Source organism: Petaurus breviceps, unplaced genomic scaffold, assembly GCF_028583685.1.
Source record: "Petaurus breviceps papuanus isolate PSGF00001 unplaced genomic scaffold, PetGlider_PUasm1.0 90702, whole genome shotgun sequence".
NCBI lineage: Eukaryota > Metazoa > Chordata > Mammalia > Diprotodontia > Petauridae > Petaurus > Petaurus breviceps.
The window spans coordinates 8588131-8611976 of record NW_027187317.1 but is presented as its reverse complement, the minus strand read 5'-3'; the positions used below and the strand labels follow the sequence as shown (position 1 = coordinate 8611976).

General features: G+C 37.4%; 1 protein-coding gene across 5 annotated transcripts in view; it reads left to right on the top strand.

Moving 5' to 3' along the window:
* The window catches only part of KCNK2 (potassium two pore domain channel subfamily K member 2), a 280559-nt gene that overhangs the window by 63799 nt on the left and 192914 nt on the right, over nt 1–23846 (top strand). For 2 of the 5 annotated variants that reach the window (XM_069066045.1, XM_069066047.1), the window contains one exon: nt 3116–3303. The exons of 1 other annotated variant lie outside the window; for it this stretch is intronic. In XM_069066045.1, coding sequence (XP_068922146.1) covers nt 3192–3303 — 112 coding nt within the window. In that variant the 5' untranslated portion in view covers nt 3116–3191. Of the gene's footprint in view, nt 1–317; nt 337–3115; nt 3304–23846 lie in introns of those variants that run through there. 2 more of the 5 variants (XM_069066048.1, XM_069066044.1) reach the window with 2 other exon arrangements.

The window sequence follows — 23846 nt, the reverse complement described above, 5'->3', positions numbered from 1 at the left end:
ATTGTGTGACATGGAAGCAAAAAACAACCAACAATACCGCCAACAGAAGACTTAGGCTTTCTTCATAAAGCCATAACATCTCAAATGAAAGAGATGCTAGTTTAGGAGCAAACTATGTTGAGAGTACTGTGTTCAATTCTAGGCATTACTTAAGAGTTGACTTAATAGCTAGCATTTATATAGTACTTGAAAATTTGCAAAGCAGTTTATAAATATAATGTCATTTTATCCTCACAACAACCCTTGGAAATAGCTACTATTATTATCCCAATTTTTACAGAGGAAGAAACTATGGGAGACTGAATTGAAGTGACTTGCCCCCAAATCACACAACTAGTAAGTATTTGAGGCTGGATTATAACTCGAGCTTTTCTGACTTCAGATCTAGCACTTTATCCACTGCACCACCCCACTGCCCCAGACTTGGCAGCTAATTGAGGAATATCTCAGTTCAAGGGTCTATACTAGCTTTATTCTCATATACTCATCTCGGGTTAGATCTGCCAATCTAGCCAGTCTTAACCAATTGTCCCATCAAGGCCAGTTGCTTCCACAAGAGGCATTGAACTAGCAAAAGAGATATAAATTTTGTAGTTGATGAACCAGAAGCAAAAAGTAGAATCTAGAACAGGGTAAAAACTAGAATTAGCTAAATTCAAGAGAATTAGCAAGAGGCACAGTCTTGAGATGGGCTACCTAACTTTGATACCAAGGTATATAGCAATATTGAGCTTGACACAAAGGTCCCTCATCTTGCTACACTCAATGTTTTGTGTGTGTGTGTGTGTGTGTGTGTGTGTGTGTGTGTGTTTTCATGCCCAGCCATAGGTAGCTGACCTTGCTCCCTAGCTTCCTCTGAATTGACCTGCGCTAGTTAGTGTCCCTACCCTATGATTTATCTCTATGGGGTCAGAGACAGAGCATGGACATGAGGGACCTATTACATAATTTTGCCTTAGGCTAGTCTTGTTTGTAGTTTAAAAAAGTCTTCAAAAATAGCACTCAGCTACTGTGTATAAAGTATGGGGTTTGGCATCTTTTAAATTGTGAACATACTAGCTAGAAATGTGAATTTTTCCAATGTGCATAGGGCTGCTTTTTCCAATTAAATTTCAGTAACCATGTCCAAAGCACATTTTTCACTGTTTCGAAATCTGACCTTTCCAAATTTTCAGGCTTCATAATTTTTTTTCATTCTTTGAGCTTAAGAGAAATATTTTAATTGCTCTTAATGATATGGATCTTTTCTGGTTAAAAAATGAACAAAATACCTTTTGAATAGGTTTTTCAAAATCTATTCAATGTTTTCTTAGGAATAAGCATGAATTCTAACTTAGCACACTGCTTCTTCTAGGGACAGGATATTTAGGAAAAGGTAAAAGCCAGGTAGGGAAGTAGTTTCAAATATAACATTTGACTAAAGTAGGTTTATAATCATGAAACCTACTGGGCAAACACTAATATGTTAAATTCTAATAAATTATTAATAATCTTCAACAAGTCAGGTAGAGGCAATTTTTAAATGTCATAATAGATGCAGCTAAAATTATGAACATGATAGAATGATTATAATACTCTCCCTGACTGCCTTGACCGATGATATTGATTAAATACAGTAAAGGTCTGTGACAGAGATAATTGTCTTTGTCTATTCAGCAAGCCAAAAGCCACTCTAGGGAATAAAATTCCTCTCTTTCAGGTCAAAGGTACATATAAGAGTGTGCGGCTTTCATTTGAAGTAGGAGATGAGGAATGGAAAATAAAGACAAACACAAGGTGGTGGTTGAATAACTATCACTTTATTAAACCAACACTTGAGATCAAACCAAAACCCTTCACTCAGATTCAAGACAAGCTATCTCCTTGTAAGAATAACATGTTTCTGTGACCATTTCAGACTTCCCTCATACCTCTGTGAGAGAAACAGCACAGAAATTATTGTATTTGTTTTGCAATAGGGGAGCTGAGGCTCGTAGAGGCTAAGTCCTTAACTTAGAATGCTAAATATCAGTTCTGAGATTCCCAAACTAGGTCTCTCTGGGCTCCAAGCACTCTTTCCATTTTCATTTCTCCCGAACATAACCTACAAGAAAACATTCTTCCAATGCCAATGCTGCAAATCTGCAATATTAAGTAGCCATTGGATGGATGCCATAGGAGGAATAGAGAGTGAACAGTGAATTAAGGCTTACCTTCAAAGAGAGTAATGTAAAGGTGAAGGCAGGACAGATATACCTAAACATTTCAATGGATCCATATCTTCATCTAGGTAGATATTACACCCCAAAATGGAGGTAGCAACTTGTCTACACCTTCTCATCCATGAAGTGTGTTAGATGCCTTCTCTTGGGTTACTTAAGATTCTGTTGCTACCAAGGGAGCATTCAGACTGTCCATATGTTATCCCTTGATCTAACCAACCAAGCAATCACCAAGCATTGATTAGGTACTCAATGTTTTCTAGGGCAGTGTGTTAGGGACAAAAAAATGAAATAGTTCTTGCCCTTAAGGAGTTTACATTCCATCAGTGGAGACAATATGTATATACAAAATTCCTGTGAATTAGATAACAAAGTAATTTGTAAGGTCAAGATCCTAGCAACTGAGAAGATGATGAACACATAAAGAAGGTGGCACTTCTTCCATGGCTGACACTTCTCCTTTTCTGAACATATATTTCTTAGGTGTTTTAAAAAAAAGATATCACTTCTTGCATATGTCATAATTGATAAGATATTGTCACTTTATTGTATGCACCAGGTCTTTCTCCCTTTCCCTTTGGGACATTTGCAACTACTATTCTTTGATGACTGTGGTTTGCTATGAATTATAGTCATGTAGCATCACTGGGGAAAATAATTTAAAAGATGGGCTTTTTGTGGGTAAAGAAGCAGTTTGGGATTTATGAAAGCACTACTTACTTCCCCCGATGCCACCCAGCCAACTTTATTCCTCCTATTCAATTCTGGGCTGAGTTCATAGCCTACCTACAGTGTCTGTCCAAAATATATGATAGTGAGAGACTAATTCAATAATCTTCCCACTCAACAACATCTCTTAGCCTGGAAAAAGAGGCATGCTTCATTCATTTTGTTTTTCCTTTGTGGATTGTTAGACCTATCTTTTTTGAGTGGTCGTGACTCTCATTGAAGAGGCTCTGTAGTATTCTGAGGCTTGATGCAATCAGCACAATGTCATCTGAAAACAGGAGCATCGGGAGGACCTCACCATCTTCTATAGGGAATCCCTCTTCCATTTGGACTCTGCATTGGACATCCTCCATGATGGTGGCAAATACCTTTGGTGAGTATACATCTCCCTGTTTTATGCCTCAATTGATAGTAATAGAGGGTCATCAAATCCAGTAATCTGTTTTTATATCTTTCAAGGCAGGAATTTTATATTGGAAACTCCTTGCTGGCAGAGAGCCTTTAAATTGATGTTTGGTTCTATTGTAACCAACCAACAGAAAATGTAGGATCTTGTATTCTTTATACCTTTCAGTTAATTGTGTGCCTGAAAATGTGGACTGCTATAGAATCAATCAATCAATAAACATTCATTAAGTGTTTACTATGTGTCAGACACTATGCTTAGTGCTGGGATATAAAAAGAGGCAAAAGATAGTCATTGCCCTCAAGGAACTGGAAAATCATTTGAGAAAGTGTGGCTGATCCCTTCTCACATTTTCATCAAGGATACCTTCCATATCAGCATAAATCATCATTATAGATATTTAAGAGAGATGAGAGAGTAGCCACGTGGCTTGGCAGGTATTATTGATATTTAGTTTACTTTTTTTTTAGTAACATTATTGTCCATGATTTCTCTATTCTCTTTGTATTGTGCCCATTCCAGATATCTGCATAATTGATTATTCAATGAGTTGAACATTTTGTTAGCTGCAGTAGAGATTTCTTCTTTGGTCTTATCTAACTGGTCTTCCTATCTTTACCTTTTCTAAGTGCCAGTTATATTTCTAGCTCATTGCCTAGGCAATACATACATGTGATATGTTATCAATAATGAAAACTACTCATATAAATACTGGATGATCTGTCCCATTTTTTGTCAGTTATTGTTTAATCTGTAAGTGATGGGATATACTGGCTTACCTAGGTTCCATGTCAAGCCTTTTGGAGATTCATTTGCTACTTGACCACTTTTGGAAACTTTTTGAAGCAATGATGCTCATAATCTTTTATAATAGTCCACTGCAAGGTTTTACAAATGATTTTAAATTCTGAACCGATATTGTTCTTACCTGCCATATATCTCTGCATGTCTAGGAGATTAAGTGTTTTCTGCCTCAGGTGATTTCTGGACTCTTTTGCTTCCTCAGTGTTAGCATTATTTTATGTTCCTTGTCTGTGGGAAATAGTAATGATTCATATCTACATATGTCTTTTCCTTTATCGAGTTCCTGTTATCCTGTACCAAGAACTAATTCAATGAAGCCATGTGATAATATTGTAATTGTTTACAGTATCTTCTCATTTTTATTCTTTCTTTCAATTTGACATTGGTTTTGAAATTTGCTTAAACAATTCAGTAGTCTGTCTACTCGTACCTAGTTGATTTAGAAGTGACTTCCAAATTAGCAGCCAGTCACTTCCTGTTTCTTAAGGTATTGTCAAATTCACTTTTTATAATTTCAAGTATTTACCATATCCAGAACCATCCAGTGTTGTTTTTTTTAACAAAAAAACATTACTTAAATAATGCTAAACATTCTAAAGCAATTTGAGAATTATTATTATTGGTAAATAGAATTTATTGATTATAGAGGAATTTTATCTATTAAAGGAGAAGTAGGCAGGTTATCTCTGGGGATTTTTTGTCAACAGTTAACTTGTGTTACTTAGTGTCCTCAAAAGTAATAAAATAGATATCTTTTAAATTATTATTATACTAATTTTAAAGAATTTCCCTCCTAATTAATTCAAGTATGTAAAATCAGTCTTTAGGAGGGCCTTTGCTTTAAAGTATTTTCCTCAGCAACTTACCACAGTGCTTAAAATTTCTTCCCTCCTAAGTCAAGGTTTTGGAGGTAGCATATTGGAATAGAAAGAACACCAGTTTTGAGTCAGATAACCTTATTTTAAATAACAGGCCTGGTTCAAATATAAGCCCCCAGATGCTATTTGATCTTGAAAAATTACTTATGCCTCACTGTTTCCTTATTTTCAAAATGAAAGAGATGGGTCAGATGGGTTCTGCAGCCCCTTCCAGCTCCAAGTCTGTCATCCACCACACCCCCTATGCCTTGGAGATAAGGTATTAATGGCACTCTTAAAATGTACCTATGTTATTTGACCTGAAGAGATATTGATAGGAAAGGGGCTAACGTTATCACGGATTTATCAGATTAGCTATCCACTTGGTATCTAGTCTACCCTGAAAGAATGAGACCTTGAACATATATTTTGGGTAGAAGAAAGTATTAGGAAGAATTCAGAGTGCAAAATCCCTCTTTAGAAGGGAAATGACATCACAAGTGCGAGCCGTGGGCTACAGAAGAGCCCTGGATTTGTGGGTATGACATAGAGTGAATGTCTAAAAGGCAAGAAGAAATCTAAAATGAAGCATGAGTAGAAGGCTATCAAACATGTATGAAATCAACTTTCTTTTTTCACAACATTACTGAAGGCCAGTCAGGATCAGCAGCTGAATAGAAGAGAATACCTGGACTCAAGTGTATTTTGTCTGGGAAGATTTTTGTGCAGGAAGTATCCTTAAGAGAACCAAGAAGAGGAGGTGTGGGGGATAGAGACATGACTGGGAAGAGATAAGCCCTAGGAATGATCCCCATAGATCTGCAGAAAGGATGGATGAGTCAGCAAGCTATTGCTGTCAGGGAACTGACTAGAATTGTGTGTGCTCATGCCATGAGGAGTACAGACTTGATATCATTACCTGCATCACTCAAGCCAAAACACCACTTTCACCTGGTGTAACTAGGTAATTAAGGCAAAAGTATGCAGGTCTTTGTTGTTGTTATTGTGGTTTTGGCTTGGATGCTCAGGGCAATTGCCTCAGTTCTAGGATCATGGGGTTTGGACCTGGAAGGAACCAGATAGATCATCTGAACCAGCTACTTTATCTGTTAGATTATTTATTTTACGAGTAGCATCATCCAGAAAAGCTGACATTCAAACACGTGGACCCCCTTTGCCACTCCCACCCCCCAAATTTTATGTGAGATCTCAAACTTCATTATTAAAGGTGTATGTTAAGTTGAACAGAATAACAATAATATCTTTTTTGTCTCTGAGAACTTCTAAACTTTACTTCTGATCAGGTTCACTTCTTTGTTGCTGTTATTATTCTTACTTTATATCATTCTAGTCATTGTGTTTTCTTGATTCTACTTATTTTTTTCAATTCAACTCAATTCAATAGCTTTGGGCTAGGTGCAGGATGAAAAGCAGAGTGGTGTAGTGAATATAGAGCTAGCCTCAGAATCAGGTCCAAGTACTTCCCCTGACACAAACTGCATGACCCCAGGCAAGTCACTTAAAGTCTCAATGATCCTAGGCTACTCTTTGCAACTGTAAGTTGCTAATAAAGTACAGCGGGAATTTCCTCTTCTCAGGGTTTTCCATACTGGCAAGATACATCATACACTGGGCTAAGTTCTGAGATACAAAGACGAAAAGGAAATAATTACTACTCTGCAGCACTTCAAGTATGTTTTTTCTATATTTGTTTTATTTTTCAAAGCCATTATTTCTCACTGCATCTAGCTAATATTCTGTTATATTCATATATTCCAGTTTGGTCAATCACGTCCTACTCTGTAGACATGAGATGTTTTCCAGTTTGGGGGTTGTTGTTGGTGGCTTGGTTTTTTTGCTTTTCTGAATAAAGATGCTATGAATATTTATATGTTCTTGGTGTTAGGTAGAAGGTCAGTTGTTAGAGGATCAGCCCTATTGGATTTGTAGAGGCTCAACCCCAGATTGGTAATAGGATAAAGAATTTGTGGGCAGCTAGGTGGCACAGTGGATAGAGCACTGGGTCTGGAATCAGGAAGACTAATTTTCCTTAATTAAAATCTGGCTTCAGACACTTACTAGCTATGTGACCCTGAGTAAGTCACTTTACCCTATTTGCCCCAGTTTCCTCATGAATCAGAGAAGGAAATGGCAAACCACTCCAGAATTTTTACCAAGAAAACCTCAGATGGGGTCATGAAGAATTGGACATGACTGAAATGATTGACCAACTCTTAAAGACCATTCACTAATTAAAAAAAAAAGTTATAATCTACATTAGTTGAGGACATACCTCCACTGAAGAAATTACATATCCTTAGGGAATTGAAGTGAGAATATTTTTGCACAGAAAGGTGGTGGTTATTTTTTTTAAATTCAATAATATTCTGAACAAGCTCTCAATTTTGCAGGTGAGGAAACTGAGGTAAAGATGTGATTTGCCTAAGCTCACCCAGGGAATAAGTAGAAGAGCCATGATTTAATATTCTCTGACTCTCAAATACAGTGGTCTTTGTGGTAGTGGTCCACACCAACATGGAGCCCCCTCCCTCTTCCCTTTTTAACCTGGGTCTGTGTAGACACAGCCAACAGAGAGGAAACATCTATGATTTTTGTCCTAGAAAAAGTCAAGAGGTGGCTAGGCGGTGTAGAGGTGGCTAGGTGGTGCAGTGAATAGAGCACCGGCCATGGAGTCAGGAGGAGCTGAGTTCAAATCTGGCCTCAGACATTTAACACAAAACTAGCAGTGTGACCTTGGGAAAGTCGCTTAACCCCAATTGCCCTCCAAAAAGCAAAAAAAAAAGTCAGAAATTTCCTCCAAATGAAGTCTATCACAGTTTATCTGCCTCACCTTTGTGATGTGGGTATAGAATTAAAGTTCTAAATCTAGCAAGCAGAAAGAGGAGTATCTTTCTCCTTGGGTGATTCAAACAGAGATTGCCCAAGTTTAGCAGGCTGAGGCTTGTTCAGTATTTTCTATGGAGTTCTCCTTTACAACACGGAGTCTGCATGAAGCATCTCAGAAAGTCCCCTTTTCTTTCTAGCCTGGTAAGAATCAATTGAGTCTGGTGTCCAAGAAGCAAAATACAGGATTGTGATGATGGAGATATTTGAGTCCTGTTAAGCTAAGCTTCTTGTATTCTTAAGTATATGAGGAAAGACCTTGTCAGAGTGTGGTTATTAGTACAGAAGTGTCCTGGCTGAAACCCAAGTCTGGTAATTATATTATTTATCCCTAAATTCCCTTGCAATTTTAGCTAGAAAAAGTTATAACCTCTCTCTCCTATACCCCTCTTTTCTCCCTGTGTTTCCTGTGCTGGCATGCTGTATAGTGGTACAGTGTTTAAATGATGATGGTATCTTGCCCATAGGTCATGCAATTATTTTATTCACTTGTATTTGGGAAATGGATAAAGTGGATCTGTGAGTGAAATATTAAGGACATTTGGAGATATATGGTGTGACAGGCATGTGGGTTTACAAGAGGACACAGATATAAAATAACTGCAAAACTGATGAAGGAAATAGCCACATTAAAGCTCTAAGCCATTTGCCCAAATGCACACATAAATGTATTTCACTATATACAGAAGCATCTTGTGCCTCAGAGATTTAATCTTAGAGGGGTTTCTAATTTGCCATTTCAGTTTTGAAGTTCTTTTTTCCCCTGTAACCTTAGATGACCCTTTACACATAACCTAGGCACTTATTATGTTCTATGCTGTATTATAATTATTTCTGTTTGATGACCTTTTCTACAGTATAAGATCCTTTTGTTATCTATTGATCTGTTGAAGAAGTTGATATAAATTAAAATTTTGAAATCAAATTCCATTTTAAATTAATTAGGGGAATTTACTTTTTAGAGCAATCCCTTGGGGAATCTTGTCACTACAACTAGGGAGTCAGGGCAGTTCAGCTATGAGAGCAGGAAGCCAACAGTTGCTGTAAATAATCACAATACATCATAAACTTCTCTGCCATTGAGAGGCTATCTGAAGGCATCCTATAAAAGCAAGAACACCCATTTCTGGGTTGTTGTTGTTCAGTCATTTCAATAGTGTCCAACTCTTCACGACCCCATTGGAGGTTTTCTTGGCAAAGATACTGGAACAGTTTGCCATTTCCTTCTCCAGTTCATTTTGCGGATAAGGAAACTGAGGCAAACAATTAAATGACTTGCCCAGGGCCACACAGATAGGAAGTGCCTGAGGCCAGATTTGAACAGAAAGATGAGTCTTCCTGACTCCAGGCCCAGCACTCTATCTACTGTACCACCTAGTTGTCCCTCCCCCCCCCCCCACCCGAACTTGGGTTCCTTAAACCATTTTTGCCTTTTGACTATAGAAGAGAATGTATTGACAGAATGGAGAAAGAGTTAGCTAAGAACTCACTGTTGGTAGATCAGTGAAGCTGTAGGGTGCCTGATCACCTGGTTAGCCTTCCCTGTTATCTCTGCCTATATGTCCCTGTGTTGGGCATTTTACGCTTTGGACTGTGCAACATAAGCTCTTTGAACCCTTGTAATTTGTTGTTCAGTTGTTTTAGTCATGACCAACTCTTCATGTCCCCATTTGGAATTTTCTTGGCAAAAATACTGTAGTGATTTTACAATTTCCTTCTCTAGCTCATTTTACAGATGAGGAAACTGAGGCAGGAAGTGTTAAGTGACTTGCTCAGGATCACACAACTAGTAAATGTCTGAGGCTAGATTTGAACTCCAGGGGCGGCTAGGTGGTGCAGTAAATAGAGCTGGAGTCAGGAGGACCTGAGTTCAAATCCAGCCTCAGACACTTAACACTCACTAGCCATGTGATCTTGGGCAAATCACTTAACCCCAATTGCCCTACAAAAAAGCAAAAAAAAAAAATGAGTCTTCCTGACTTCAGGCCTGGCATTCTGTCTACAATACCACATAGCTGCCTGCTTCAGCTCTTAGAAAATGCTAACTACAGAATATGCCAATAAGCTAAGCAATTATGAATGTCACAAAATGGATTCTGCCTTCTGAGTTCTGTCCCAGTGGTCACAGAACATTGACAAATCATTTTATAAAGCCCAAAGGCAATTCCTCATTCATCTAAGTTTTTGAAGTTTAGATTTTTGAATATGGGTTTTCTTATATCAAGATGAACTGACAGACATATAGTAGGCATTTAATAAATACTCTCTTTTTGATATGATAAAATGATCTGTAAATCGGGAGAAGTATCACATTGGAAGGCTAACACTATCTCTCTAAGCAGCAGGAAAACCTATACATATATTTTTTTTTCTTCCAGATTTTTACAAATGGCCACATTTGTATTGGTCTTGATTCCAAAACAGATCTACTAAAAAAAAAAAAAAGAAAAAAAATAAGAAGTGAGATTAAGAAGACTCTGCATTTGTCAGATTTGTGAACAGGAGGGACTCATGGAGTATGTTAAAGTGGTGAAAGCATAAAAGTAGCAGACCAAAATTCTTTTGCTAACTAGACTTGCAATGAGATATACTATGACTTTGGGCAAGTCAAGACATCTTATTTTAGTTTTCTTTCTGTCTTCAGTGAAAATTAAGGGCCCTGGAGCTAGCAGGTGAAAAAAGAGCTTTGTCAAAGCAAGGTGCTGTCATAAAATTATTTAGGCAATTAAATAGCAAAGATCTCTTGTATAAGTAATTACTTTGCTTCCACAAATATGCCATGACTTCATGGAAAAAACTTGGATGGTGCTGTATCAGCAATTTTTGTTCTGCATTGTAGATGTTCTCAAATCTCCTTGGAAGAAGAGCTGGAGGGAGCTGGAGAAGCGCACGTCCCTTCTAAACTTGCAGCTTTCATTGAGCTGGTTTCAAAAGATCCATGAGGCCACCCTTTTCTTTCTCAACGTCTAAATCATAGATGCTACGTCTCCCGAATAGCAGTCAGTTAGATTGCGCTCATGGTGTTCAAATGCTGCCTCTTGTTGTGGCTTGGCTTTTGGTTGATTCTACTTCTAGCATTTCTAGTTCCATACAAGAAATATTTGGGGGTAGCTGAGTAAGCCCAAGTAGTGTGGATATAATGAGCGACTTTGCATGACCATGCTTTCATGGTAGGAACAACAGTGGGGCATATCCTGGTATGGTGGAAAGAACATCTCAAATTAGATACGCTTGAGTTTGAGTCCATGAGTATGATCATTTATCCAACTAGCAATATACCACGGGCAAGTAACCACAGACAAAATCATTGTCTTCCTCCCTAGACCTACCCTTCCTCCAAGCTTCTTTATTTGTATAGAGTGAGTCATCATCCTCTGAATCACTTAGGTCTACTACCTTAGAATCATCTTTTATTGTTACTTCTCTTAGACCTCCCTTAACCAATCAATTGCCAAGTCCTGCTGACTCTACCTCCTCAACGTGTCTTTTACCCTTTCCCTTGTTTCCATTTGGATGACCACATAGTAACTAACTTTTTTATGGTGCTTAAATTTTGCAAAGTGCTTTACATGTTGTCTTATTTGATACTCATAATGACCCTGTTGGATATGTGCTATTGTTGTCTAGTTCTGGCCCTTATGTCCTTTTCATAGGAATTCTGTAGTATACTAGTAATTGATTTTCTTCCCTTCTGTCTTTCCGATCTATTCTTCATACAGATGCTAAAAAAGAAAAAAAATATTGCTAAGGCATGGGTCTGACCTAGTTACTCCCTGCTCAAAAATCTTCAGTGATGCCCTGTTGCATCTAGGATAAAATACAGATTTGATAGCCTGACATTTAAGGCCCTCCACAATCTGACTTTGACTTATGTTTCCAGCTTTCTCACTTCATATGCTCTATGTGTCCGCCAAACTGGAGGACTTAGCTATTTCCGGAGCTTGCCATTCCATCTCCTGACCCTGCTCATTTTCACAAGGTATAGTCTATTCTCTGATTATACTTTCTTCTTATCTCCAACTTGTATAATTCTTCCCTTTCTTCCTTCAATCACTAAATCAATCAACATTTATTAAGCATCTACTCTGTGGCAGGCATTATATTAAGCTCTGGAGTTACCAAAAGAAGTAAAAGATAGTCCCTGACATCAAGTTTATAATAGAATAATTCAAGGGTCATAGGTGTCACCTCCATAAACCCTTCTCTGACCCCTTCTTCTGCCAATTGTTAGTACCATCTCTATCTTCAAATTTTCCTAGAGCACTTCGATCTCTCCCTTCCCTTGCTCCCTCTCTACTATATTTAGCTGTGGACATTTTTGTATCTTAGAGTAGAACACAAGTCCTTTAGAACACAGATATTTATTTCAATTCTGTCTTTGAATCTGTGGCACCTAACAGTGCAAGAGGGTCATAGATTTGGTGGGGCTTGATAAGGGTCTATTGAATGGAATCAATCTTAATTTAATTGAACTAATCTTGATCCACCTAAGCCTCACTTTCCTCATCTCTAACATGAGAGTAATGATTCGTATTCTCTCTGCCTTCCAGGCTTTTTGTTGGGTGGATCAAATACAATCACATATAAACACTTTTTAACCATAAAGCATTGTATAAATGTGAGCTATCGTTATAGGACCTTTTGATTTCAACCTTGGGTTCAAAGTGTTGCACATCGGAGGACAGGGTCTAGACTACATTTTGTCATTGCATCTGGGTCTTGAGAACCTGGACTGAAGGAGACTGTTTCTACAGAGTGAAGTCACTAAACAGGTTTCATAGCCTTGTGGTTAAATCTTAAACTGCCTGAGTTATGCAGATATAGTGTGTGAGGGAAAGAATTCAAAATCCAAGATTGATGCAGATGACATCCATCAAAAAAAGCAAAAGAAACACTACAGTTAATTACCAAAGAAGGTTGGCAAGACATTTTGGAATCTGTGCAATGCACTATTGGCTTTCTTTTTTGGGAAGAATATCAATGGAAAATACTAATCAGGTTTTTTTCCATATACCAGTCATCCAAAACCAAACCACCACAAAATTCAACTTTCCACTGTTGGGATAGATGTGAAAAGGAGGGAAAATAGGTAGTTTATACCACTCAGAGTTACATGTGGTTGCTAAAAGATTTCCATAAACAAATTTTAAAAAGGAAAAGCAGGATATAGTTGTGATATGTGTGGGGTGTATCTGAACAACTGCTGTAGGTCTTTGCTAAAGGCTCATAGAATCACAGAACACAGGAGTTGGAAGGCATCTTAGAAGCTTTGTAGTTCAAACCATATCTGAACAAAAATTTCATCTACAACATCCCTGAAAAATACTAATCCACCCTCCACTTAAAAACCTCCTGGGGAGTGAGCTCACTACTTCAAAAGGAAGCCCATGCCATTTTTTTGAACAGTTCTGATCACTCAGAAAAAAAAAATCCTGCATTTTCTTTCTATTCTGTATTGTTTTACCCACTGGAGCCAAACAGACAACTTTCATCTTTCTTTCACTTGTCAGCATCTCAAATAATTGAAGACAAGAGATTATATTTCCCCTGTTCCAGGCCAAATAGCCCCCATTCCTTCAAGTGATCCTTACGTGCCATGGAGTCCTGTCCCCTTACCATTCTGGCTGCTGACCCCTGGATGTAGTCCCATCTTGTCAATATCTTTCCTAAAATATGCCACTCAGCTGAAAACAATTCTGCAGATGTGATCTGATCGTGACAGAATGCAGCAGGAATACCACCTCCCTAGTTCAAGAGGACTATGTCTCTCAGTGTAGCCTGAGGTCATATTCACTTTTTTGTTTCCCGTGTCACAATGTTATTAATTCTGAGATGACATTACACTAAAACTCAGAGATACTTTTCATTTGAATTGCAGTTTTGCCAGGTCTGTCCTGGCATTATGAAATTAAAATTTCAAACCCAAGTATAGGACTTTAAATTTCCCTATTAAATATCAGCTTAGTAGATTCTATGCTATCAAAACCTTTTTGAGATCCTCTTATTCACTGTGTTAATTTTTCCTTCCAGTTTCATGAATCTGACCTTTTTTTAAAGCAATTGGGGTTAAGTAACTTGCCCAAGGTTACACAGCCAGTTCTTTTGTGTGTGTGTGTGTGTGTGTGTGTGTGTGTGTGTGTGTGTGGGTGTTAAGTGTCTGAGGCCGGAACCGATCCCAGGTTCTCCGGTCCTGTCCGGCGCTGTACTCACTACACCACCTAGCCACCCCAATGAATCTGACTTTTAAATAAATATATAATTCAGGTCTTATCTAAGTCATTGATAAAAATGCTAAAAAAAAACCCCACAAGGCTAAGGTGAGATCCTAGGAGCATACTAGTAGATGCCCTGTTCCAGACTGATATCAGGCTCTTAGTGATGACGTTTGGGGGGTGGTTATTGATCCAACGAACAACATACCTTACAGTACAATCTTCTAGCCCACATCTCTCTATTTTGTCCTTATCATCATATGGGACTTTAAGTGTTTTTTACTGAAATGTAGTGCTTATAGGTGAAAGGGGAATATCCTCTATCCTTGCATCAGTCAATGTAATGTAATCACTGAAGGACTGGATGAAGTTTTGTATATTTATACAAGATGGTTTATAGTATCCTATGAACTCTTGAGAGGCAGCTAAGCGGGCACAGTGGATAGATTGCTGGGGTTGCAGTCAGGATAACTTGAATTCAAATCTGACCTCATACAGTCACTAGCTGTGTGACTCAGGCATGTCACTTAACTTCTGTTTGCTTCTGTTTCCTTATGTATAAAATAAGGTTAATAATGTTATATATCGTATGTTGTGAGGATTAAATGAGATATTTGTAAAGCACTTAGCACAATGCCTTGCATACAGTAGGTGCTTAATAAATGCTTGTTTTCTTTCTTGCTTGCTTGCTTCTTTTTTATAAGGTGTGGAGCTCTGATTGGGTCAATAAAAAGATCAGTATGACTGACTAAGCCAAATCCACTGAGTCTATGTATAAAGTATCTCTCAGTCCACTGGTAATTCACTCACTCCAGAAGCTTACATCCAGTGTTAAAAGATATCAGTTTGGGAGTTGAGGATTCCAGTTCAAACCAAGTCCCTGAAAAGAAATCATTCTTTGGCTTTGGGTGAAGAAGAGTTTTTTCCTCTCTCTTCTCCCCTGTCTCTTGCATTGACCATGTTCTCAGAGAGAAGGGACCAGTAGGAGATAATGTACCCAACTGGGAGCTTATTGACACAATGAAAAACATGGACAAACACAAATACAGATGGATACATGAGGATGGCCATCTAAGGAAGGACACAGTTTCAAGGAGTAGTTAATGTTCCAGAAAAGAATAGTGACTATGGGCTTAATAAAGAACCTTTGGGAGCCAAGAATTCTAGCCACAATATTCTCTATGTGTCTCTCATTATCATTGTATTTTAAGTTTGTGGCCACTCTCCCCTGGGATACCATGTATATTTTTTGGAGAATATGTCCCAGTCTTTTTTTTTGGGGGGGGGAATCATTTTTTGTATGAATTGTCCTTGCTATATACTTGTTTAGTTAATGCTCATTCTAAAAGCTAATTAGGTCTGGTTAATAATCAGTGGGAACCAAACTGGTGGCAGTTTGTGAGCAACAGTGCTAGAACCTTAAACCTCTTATGGTTATCCCCGAAAATTAATCAGCCACTCTATGGGACCTAACTTCTTGGTACTACTAGGAGTTTGGGGCATGAACTCGGACTATTTCTAAAGCATTCCTTGATCTATCAGTCCAATAACTGCCACAAAATTAAAATAAAATAAATAGATAGATGGATGGATAGATAGATGAATAAATAAATAAAAGAAGTGAAGGTAAATGGGTACAGATTGTTCCTGATAAAGTCATACTTGTTTCTGATGCTCCAACTTCCATTTCTAAATGCTTACAAATTATTTAATTCTAAATTCTAAAAAAAATTTCCAGGAGTCAGTCAAGTTCACTGACATAGTTGTATAATCCATGTTCTTATTTCTTTTAAAATTAAGATATTTATTCTCCTTCAATTTTGTGGCATCTTTCCTGTTTTCCACAGTCTTTGAAAAATCAATCAGAATGACTGCTTCAGGCTCAGTTAAGTTGTGTTCATTGATGGAAAATTAGGGACTGTCTTGTTATTGTTTTTGTCCTGGGTTTTAACTTCCTCTTTTATCATTTTCATTTTATCCTTCAGTTTTAAACCTGAACTTGGAAGAGAAAACAGAAACAAATTATGAGCTGAGAAGTTTTGCTTCCTTTCTCTTACCTGTTATCTTATATTCATATACCATCCAATACTGCACCTTGTGACTGGGCAAGTCATTTGACCTCTTTAGACCTTCCCTCATCTATTGATTAAGGTGTTTGGATTAGAAGTCCTCTAAGATTTCTGTAAGCTCTAAGTATATGGTCATGTGATTATTGTTTAGCCTTCTTACACTTTTCTCATGCTAATCTTTAATATAATTTCTCTATCACCTGCCTTTGTTTCCATCTCCTATACATATCTTATTAAAAAACCTGAGTTGGTTTTTGAGTTTCCTGTGCATCCACATTATTCTTTTTAAAAAGGTCTATATATTTTTTTTCCAAATGGAATAACTTTTGTTTTTATCTTCAAAATTTCATTTTTGTGAGTTTCCCATTTCTCTTGGACCAACCGCCCATATGGACTTTTGTATCCTTCTTATCTAATGCTTTGACTGCTCTCTCAAGTTATTGGGTATAACTTTCCCCTCCTTTTCGATCACAAATATTTTTCTTACTAGTTTAAATTTTTTTCCAGTTATGTATAAAGATAGTTTTCAACATTCATTTTTGTAAGATTTTGAATTCCACATTTTTTCCCTACCTCCCTTCCCTCCCCCCTTCATAAGACAACGTGCATAACTTACATATATACATTATTTCCACATTAGTCATATTGTGAAAGATCAGAATAAAAGGGAAAAAAATCACAAGAAAGAACAAAACAACAACAACAACAACAACAAAAAATCCAAAGTGAAAATAATATGCTTTGCTCTGTATTCAGACTCCATAGTTTTTTCTTTGGCAGAGGTTAGCATTTTCTACAAGTCTTTTGGGATCGCTTTGTATCATTGTATTGCTGAGAAGGGTTAAGTCTATCATAGCTGATTGTTGCATGATATTGCTATTACTGTATACAATATTCTCCTGGTTCTGTTCACTTCACTCAGCATAAGTTTGTGTAAGTTTTTCCAGGTTTTTCTGCAATCTGTCTGCTCAACATTTCTTATAGAACAATAGTATTCCATTACATTCATATACTACAACTTTTTCAACCATGCCCCAATTGATGGGCATTCCCTCAATTTCCAATTCTTTGCCACCATAAAAAGAGCAGCTATAAATATTTGTTGTATGTGTGGTCTCTTTGGGATATTGACCTAGTAGCGGTATTGCTAGATCAAAGGTTTTAAAACACAGTTTTATAGCCATTTGGGTTGATCATAAATTTGAAGATAGAGTAATCAATGCCTCCCCTGAGGTTCTCATCATTTCTACCCCAACTCTCAGTCCCTTCTTGTTGCTCAGAATACAGTTTACTTGTCTTTCATACTTTGATGAATTAAATTCTCACTGCGGCAAGCCAACATTTTATCAACATAAAGTTTCCTCTAAAGAGAAAATTTGACAATTCCCTTCGAAAATTCTCTTTGACAGGGAATAAGAACTCCAATAAATGCCTGGAAAGTGGAAATTCTCCATTATTAATTAATTTCTAACTCCATCCCAGGTTTGTGAACGGTTCATTGTTTCTTTTCTATTTTCTTTGATCCAGGTGGTCTCTAATAAATCCCTACAACAGTATCATTTCTGCTTTTTTTTTTCTTTTACTCAAATTCTCTCCAGTATGTTTTTCCTCTTTCAGTTACTGGATTTCTTTAGCTTAGTATATTATCTTTCGGCATAATGCTATACCATTGTCCCCTTTAGTTATCTCTTAGCCATGTCACCCCACCAAATTCCAGTTATACCTTCAAGATTACTTTTGCCTCCTTGCATTTGAATTTCTGGTTTACCCTTTGAATTACTTTGAACATTTATTTACTGATTTCTAAGGTGCTAAATTTCATTTGTCTTTCATCTTGGTAATTTTCTTCTGTGAATTATTGATCTTCTCAACTGCTGTTTTCCATATGCTACAAATGCTATTCTCTACAGTTTTGGGAAAATTTCTCACTCATCTTCAGTTTTCGATTCAAATTCATCTTTATGATATTTCTAAGACAATATATATTTTCAACGGACTTAATTAGGTGATCATTAGGTATATAGGCACTGTAGCACATTGGATAGGTAGAGGATCTTGAAGTTGGGAAGACCTGAGTTCAAGACCTGCCTTTGCAGTTGGGGAAGAGGAGGAAGGAAATAAGTACCTACTATGTGCCAAGTACTGTGCTAAGCACTTTGCAAATATTTTCTCACTCAATTTTCATAATAACTTTGCAAGGTGGGTGCTTTTAGGTAGGTGCTGTTATTGCCTCCATTTTATAGTTGAGAAAACTGAAGAAAACAGTGGTTAAATGACTTGCCCCAGGTCATTCAGCCTCTGAGATCAGATTTGAATTCAGTTCTTTCTAACTCCAGGGGTAAAAATAAATATAAATAGGTATGTATATGTGTGTTTAAATACAGTCACATATGGATAAATCTCTAACAGTATAAATGAGAAACAAATTATTGACCTGCATTGTTGAATGGGCAGCTATGTGGAGCAGTGGATAGAGTGTCAGATCTGGAAGCACTCAGGAAGACCTGAGTTCAAATACAACCTCAGACATTTATTAGCTTTGTGACCCTGGACAAGTCAGTAAACCTTGTTTGCCTCAGTTTCCTTACCTATAAAATGAACCAGAGAAGGAAAGGCAAAACACTTCACTATCCTTGCCATGAAAACCCCAAATAGGGTCATGAAGTGTTAGACACAACTGAAATGATTGAACAACAACTACATTTTTATATGGGTTTTCCATAATAGAAATTACTTATGCACCAAAAATCACAAGACTGAACCTCCTCAGATCCCTCCCTACTCATAGAAAATGTGTTACTTACATTTGAACCTTAGTCAAGTGCATCATTCTTTAATTTGAAGTGGAAAAATTCTTGACTCAATAATTTCATCTTTTAGAAGATAGAGCCAAGAGGGAGACTGCTCTACTGGATTTGATACAAATCTATAAGGGGGAACTACTTAGTGAAGTGAAAATTATGGGAGAAATGGGAATAGTTAGCTTCTAATCTTTATAATTCTAACTTAACCTTGAATTATTACAAAAGAATATGATGTGTGAAATGAGTGGGGTAGAATAACATTGTGTATTTAAAAAAAGATATAGTCATAAGGAAATCTAAGAAGGGTGAAGGAGAGAAGCATGGTAGAAAATATTTTGGAGGCAACAGAAATGGAAAAGGAATTTGTATTGTTATTGGGCTATATAGAGAGCATCTGGAGAGAAAGGCTAGATATGGATCTCAATAATATATCACAAACCTGTCATAGAAGCACAATATATTCATGACAGGGGAATAGAGTGACCTGCCCATCTGTGCTGCCTCTCTCCTATCTTTATTTTCTCTCTCCTCCTTCCTCTCTCCTTCTCTCTCTGAGTATCCTTCCTTCCCCTCTTCCACATCTTGAACTTCTCTTTCTTCTTTCCCCCCTTTTCCTATCTCTCCTCTTTCCTCTTCCTTTTCTCCCCAGAATATAGCATCCCATAATCTCTTGATTGACTTTAATTATAATTTGATCCTTCAAAAGACAGAGAAACCAATAAAGGAGAATTATTTTCCGGATACAATTTTCTTCCAAAAAAAGAACATCTGGTTGTTGGAGGTAGAAATCATGGGAAAATTGGGAGAGAATAACCACTTTATCTTAGAGTTCCCCTCTCCACATCCCAAACTGATGACTGCTGTGGAGATGTAGTAGATTGAGCCCTAGACAGAGAGGCAGATGACTTGGGTTTGAATAACCTCTCCATCCTTTATCATCTGTCTGATTTTAGTCAAGTCATTTAATCTCTTGGGGTTTTGTTTCTTTATGTGTAGAGTGGAGGGGTTAGAATAAATGACCTCCTAGAGTTTCTTCCAGATTCAAATAATCTAATGGTAAAATGGGAAGAACTTTGATTCAGGATGACCTTTGTTAGGACACTTATTTGCTCAATTACCCTGGTTGTGTCACTTCCTAGTGGCTCCCATATGATTGCTAACCTCCCCGCTCCTCTTTATAACCTTGGAGCCTGACCTTGGTAAAGAGGCTCTAATGGATAAGCTTCAACTTGATCTTGCCTAGGAGCTAGTCATCTCCATACATTGCCTCCTCCTCCCTCTTTTCCAGCTTTCTGTTTTGTTTTTCTCTATTAGAATGTAAACTCCTTGAGGATGAAGGCTGACTTTCTTTTATATTTTCATTCATAAGCATCATTACATAATAAGTGCTTATAAATGATTTATCTACATATTTAAGTCATTTAACCTCTGTCATTTTTTTCAGTCTGATGGGTATCAGGTGGAACCCCAGAATTGTTTTGTTTTGCATTTCTTTAATTATTAATGACTTGGAGCTTTTTTATATTTTTATTAATAACTTGGGTTTCTTCCTTTGATAACTTCCTGTTCATATTCTTTGAGAATTTCTATATTGGAGATGGTTCTTCTTCTATACTTGAATCAATTTGTCATATATCTTAGATATGATACTTTTATTAGAAAAACTTGTTGGAAGGTTTTTCCCCCCTCAGTTCCCTATTTCCCTTCTAATTTTAGCTGCACTGGTTTTATTTCTGCAGAACCTTCATTACTCTATGTAATAAAAACTGTCCGTTTTATCTCCTATGATCTTCTCTATCATTTAGTCATGAGCTCTTCACTTATTCATAGTTACAAAAGGTTTTTCTTTCCTTGCTACTCGAATTTGTTTATGATGTGACTTTTTGCATGTTTTTGGAGTTTTCCTTGGTATATGGTGGGAATAATTGGTTTAAACCTAATTTTTTTCTAGATAGCTTTCCAGTTTCCCAAGAAATTTTTGTTGAATAGTAAGTCCTTAATACAGAAGTTGTGTTCTTTGGGTTTATCAAACACTATGCCACTTTCTTAATTTGTTTTTGTGTTATTTACATGATACTTTGCACTTCTTTAAATCTCAATTTCCTTATCTCCAAAATGTAGGTAATAAAACTTCATTGGCTACATCACAGGGTTGCTTTGAGTAAAGCACTTTGTAATCTTTTAAGAACTGGGTAAATATGAATGATTACTATTATGATTCTACAAAGGGAGAAGACTTAGTATTTAATATCCTGAGCACTAGAACATCTCTAGATTTTCATGACACTTGGTTCTCCTGGTTCTTCTCCTACCTGTCTGACTGATCTTTCTCAGTTTCCTTTTCTGGATTTGAAATCAGGTCATGCCCATTAATCACGGTGGCCCCCACAGCTCTGTCCAATACCTGCTTCTCTTCTCCTTCAATATTATTTCTCTATACTATTAGCTCCCATGGATCTCTATGATGATAACTTTCAGATCAATTTGTCTATCCCTAACCTCTCTCCCTACCTCTAGTCTCTCATATCCAACTCTCCATTAGATATCTTAAACTCAACATATCTAAGATTTAACTCATCATATTTCCTGCCAAACCTCTCTTGGTCCAAATGTTCTTATTATTGGTGAGGGTATTACCATCATTCCAGGCATCAAGGCTTGCAACCTAGTTGTCATACTCAACTCAACTCCTCACTCTCACCTCCCATATGCAATCAGTTGCCAAATTCTGTTATTTGTACCTCTGTAACATCTCTCATTTATACCCCCGTTGTTCCTCCCACACTGCCGCCATCTTTTTTCACAGACCTTTATCATCTCATGCTTGCTTGTACTACTGTAATAGCCTGCTGGTTGGTGTCCTTGTCTTAAGTCTTTCCCCATTTCATTTTATTCCCCTTATAGCCTTTATAGAAGGTGGTATTTCCATTACTCCTCGATATGTGGGTTATTTTCAACTTTCTTCACTATTCCCTACTTCTCCTGAGTGTGGTGGACAGACTTTCTTTTCTTGCTTGAAGATGCAGCATCTCTTTTTGCCCACTAAATCCTCATCCTATCCAAGCAATGTCTCTAATTTTCCATTTTTTTTGTAGAGCAGAGAAGACTAGTGTACCAGGAGGTCAGGGAATGAGAGAGGCTGTAGACTTACTCAAAATATTTCAGTTCGAGAACTGGTTTTACTACTTAATAGCTCTGTGACTTTGGGCAAGTCACTTCTTCAGTCTTAGTCTACTCATCTGTGAAACAGGGAAAACAATATTTTATGAGCTATCTCACAGGGTTGTTATGAGAAAAATACTTTGTTGGATTGTAAATCATTATAGAATTGTGAGCTATCATTATCATCATTATCATCATTGCTATTACTCTTCTGTTCACATTCATTGGCTCAGGTTACCAGCTCCACTGGCTCTCCTAGGTGTGATTCATCAGCTTAAGTGCCCTACAGCAGAAGCTCACTGAATATCATCTTATTGCTTTATTGTATATACTACTCTAAATATACATTAAGAGTAATAGTAGAAAAGTTAAAACCCACTGTGAGCTGAAGCATGCAGTAAATGCTAAAGAAGACCAAAAAAAAGTTTCTTTAAGTTATGTTGGAGACAAACTGGATATCACAGGAACATAGGCATATCAAGGAAGAAGCAAGTATTAACCTGTTTGGGTTGAGTAGGGGTATGATAAGAAGAAATATTTAGAGTTTAGGGAGGCCCTCTGGTGCAGTGTCATTTTATAGATGAGGAAACTAAGACCCAGTGACTTGCCCAAAGTTACATGGGTCATGGTTTGAGAGTTGGAATATACCTTGCTCCCCATTTCTACTTCTAGGCTCCCTCTATCACCATCACTCAGTAATTTCTCTTCTTTTGAGGTTAATATAGTCCATATTTATCACAGGATTCTGGTGGTTATTGTCTACCAACTTCCAGGACACTCTCCTTCCTTCCTCAATGAGTTCATGGCCTGGTTCACAGTGTTCCTCTCCTCAGTTCCTGTCTGGATATTTGGGGACTTTATCATACATACTGATAGTCCTTCCAACCCTCTGACCTCCAACTTCTTCAGTTTAATCATTTCCACCACACCTCAACCATACACAAAGATGTTCATATCTTTGATCTTGCTATCACTTACAAGTATATAATTTTCATGTTCATGAACTCTGAAATTAATTAGTCACAGTCTATGGTGATTTCACTTCTCTATGCTTTACAATCATAGAACCTATTCTTCATCCTCATTATGACCTTAAATCCTTCACTTCTCAGTTCTTTTCCAGATCATCACTCCTATACTGGCTATACTTTCCTCACTTCCCTATCTTGATCACTTGGAGAACCACTTCAGCTCTACACTGTTCTCTTGTCTTGATTCCTTTGCCCCATTATCCTCTCAAATACTTTGCCCTAACAAGACTCAGATCTGGATTGGTTCCATCCTCTGCTATGTTCACTCCTATATGCATACTGCTTAGTAAAGCTGGAGAAAGTCACCAAATTGCTGATTGGGTCCACTAGAAATTTATGTTACAAAATCTCAGCTGGGCCCTCATTGTGGCAAGGCAACCCTTTCTGTCTCCCTAATTGATACACCATCTCACCACAGTAGCTGTTCCAAACCTTATCATTCCTCCCCAAGTCTTCCAGAGTTCCCCTCTCTTTAGTCTCTCAGATAAGAAACTTGCCTCATATTTCTTTGAAGAAACAGACAATTCACTGAGACTTACCTCTTCTTTGTTTTAATCATCTAATATTACTCACACATACTCTGCCACTACCTCCTCCTTCACCTCTGTCTCATAAGAAAAGGTGTCTCTCCAACTTGTTAAGGCAAACTCCCACCTGCACAAATGAT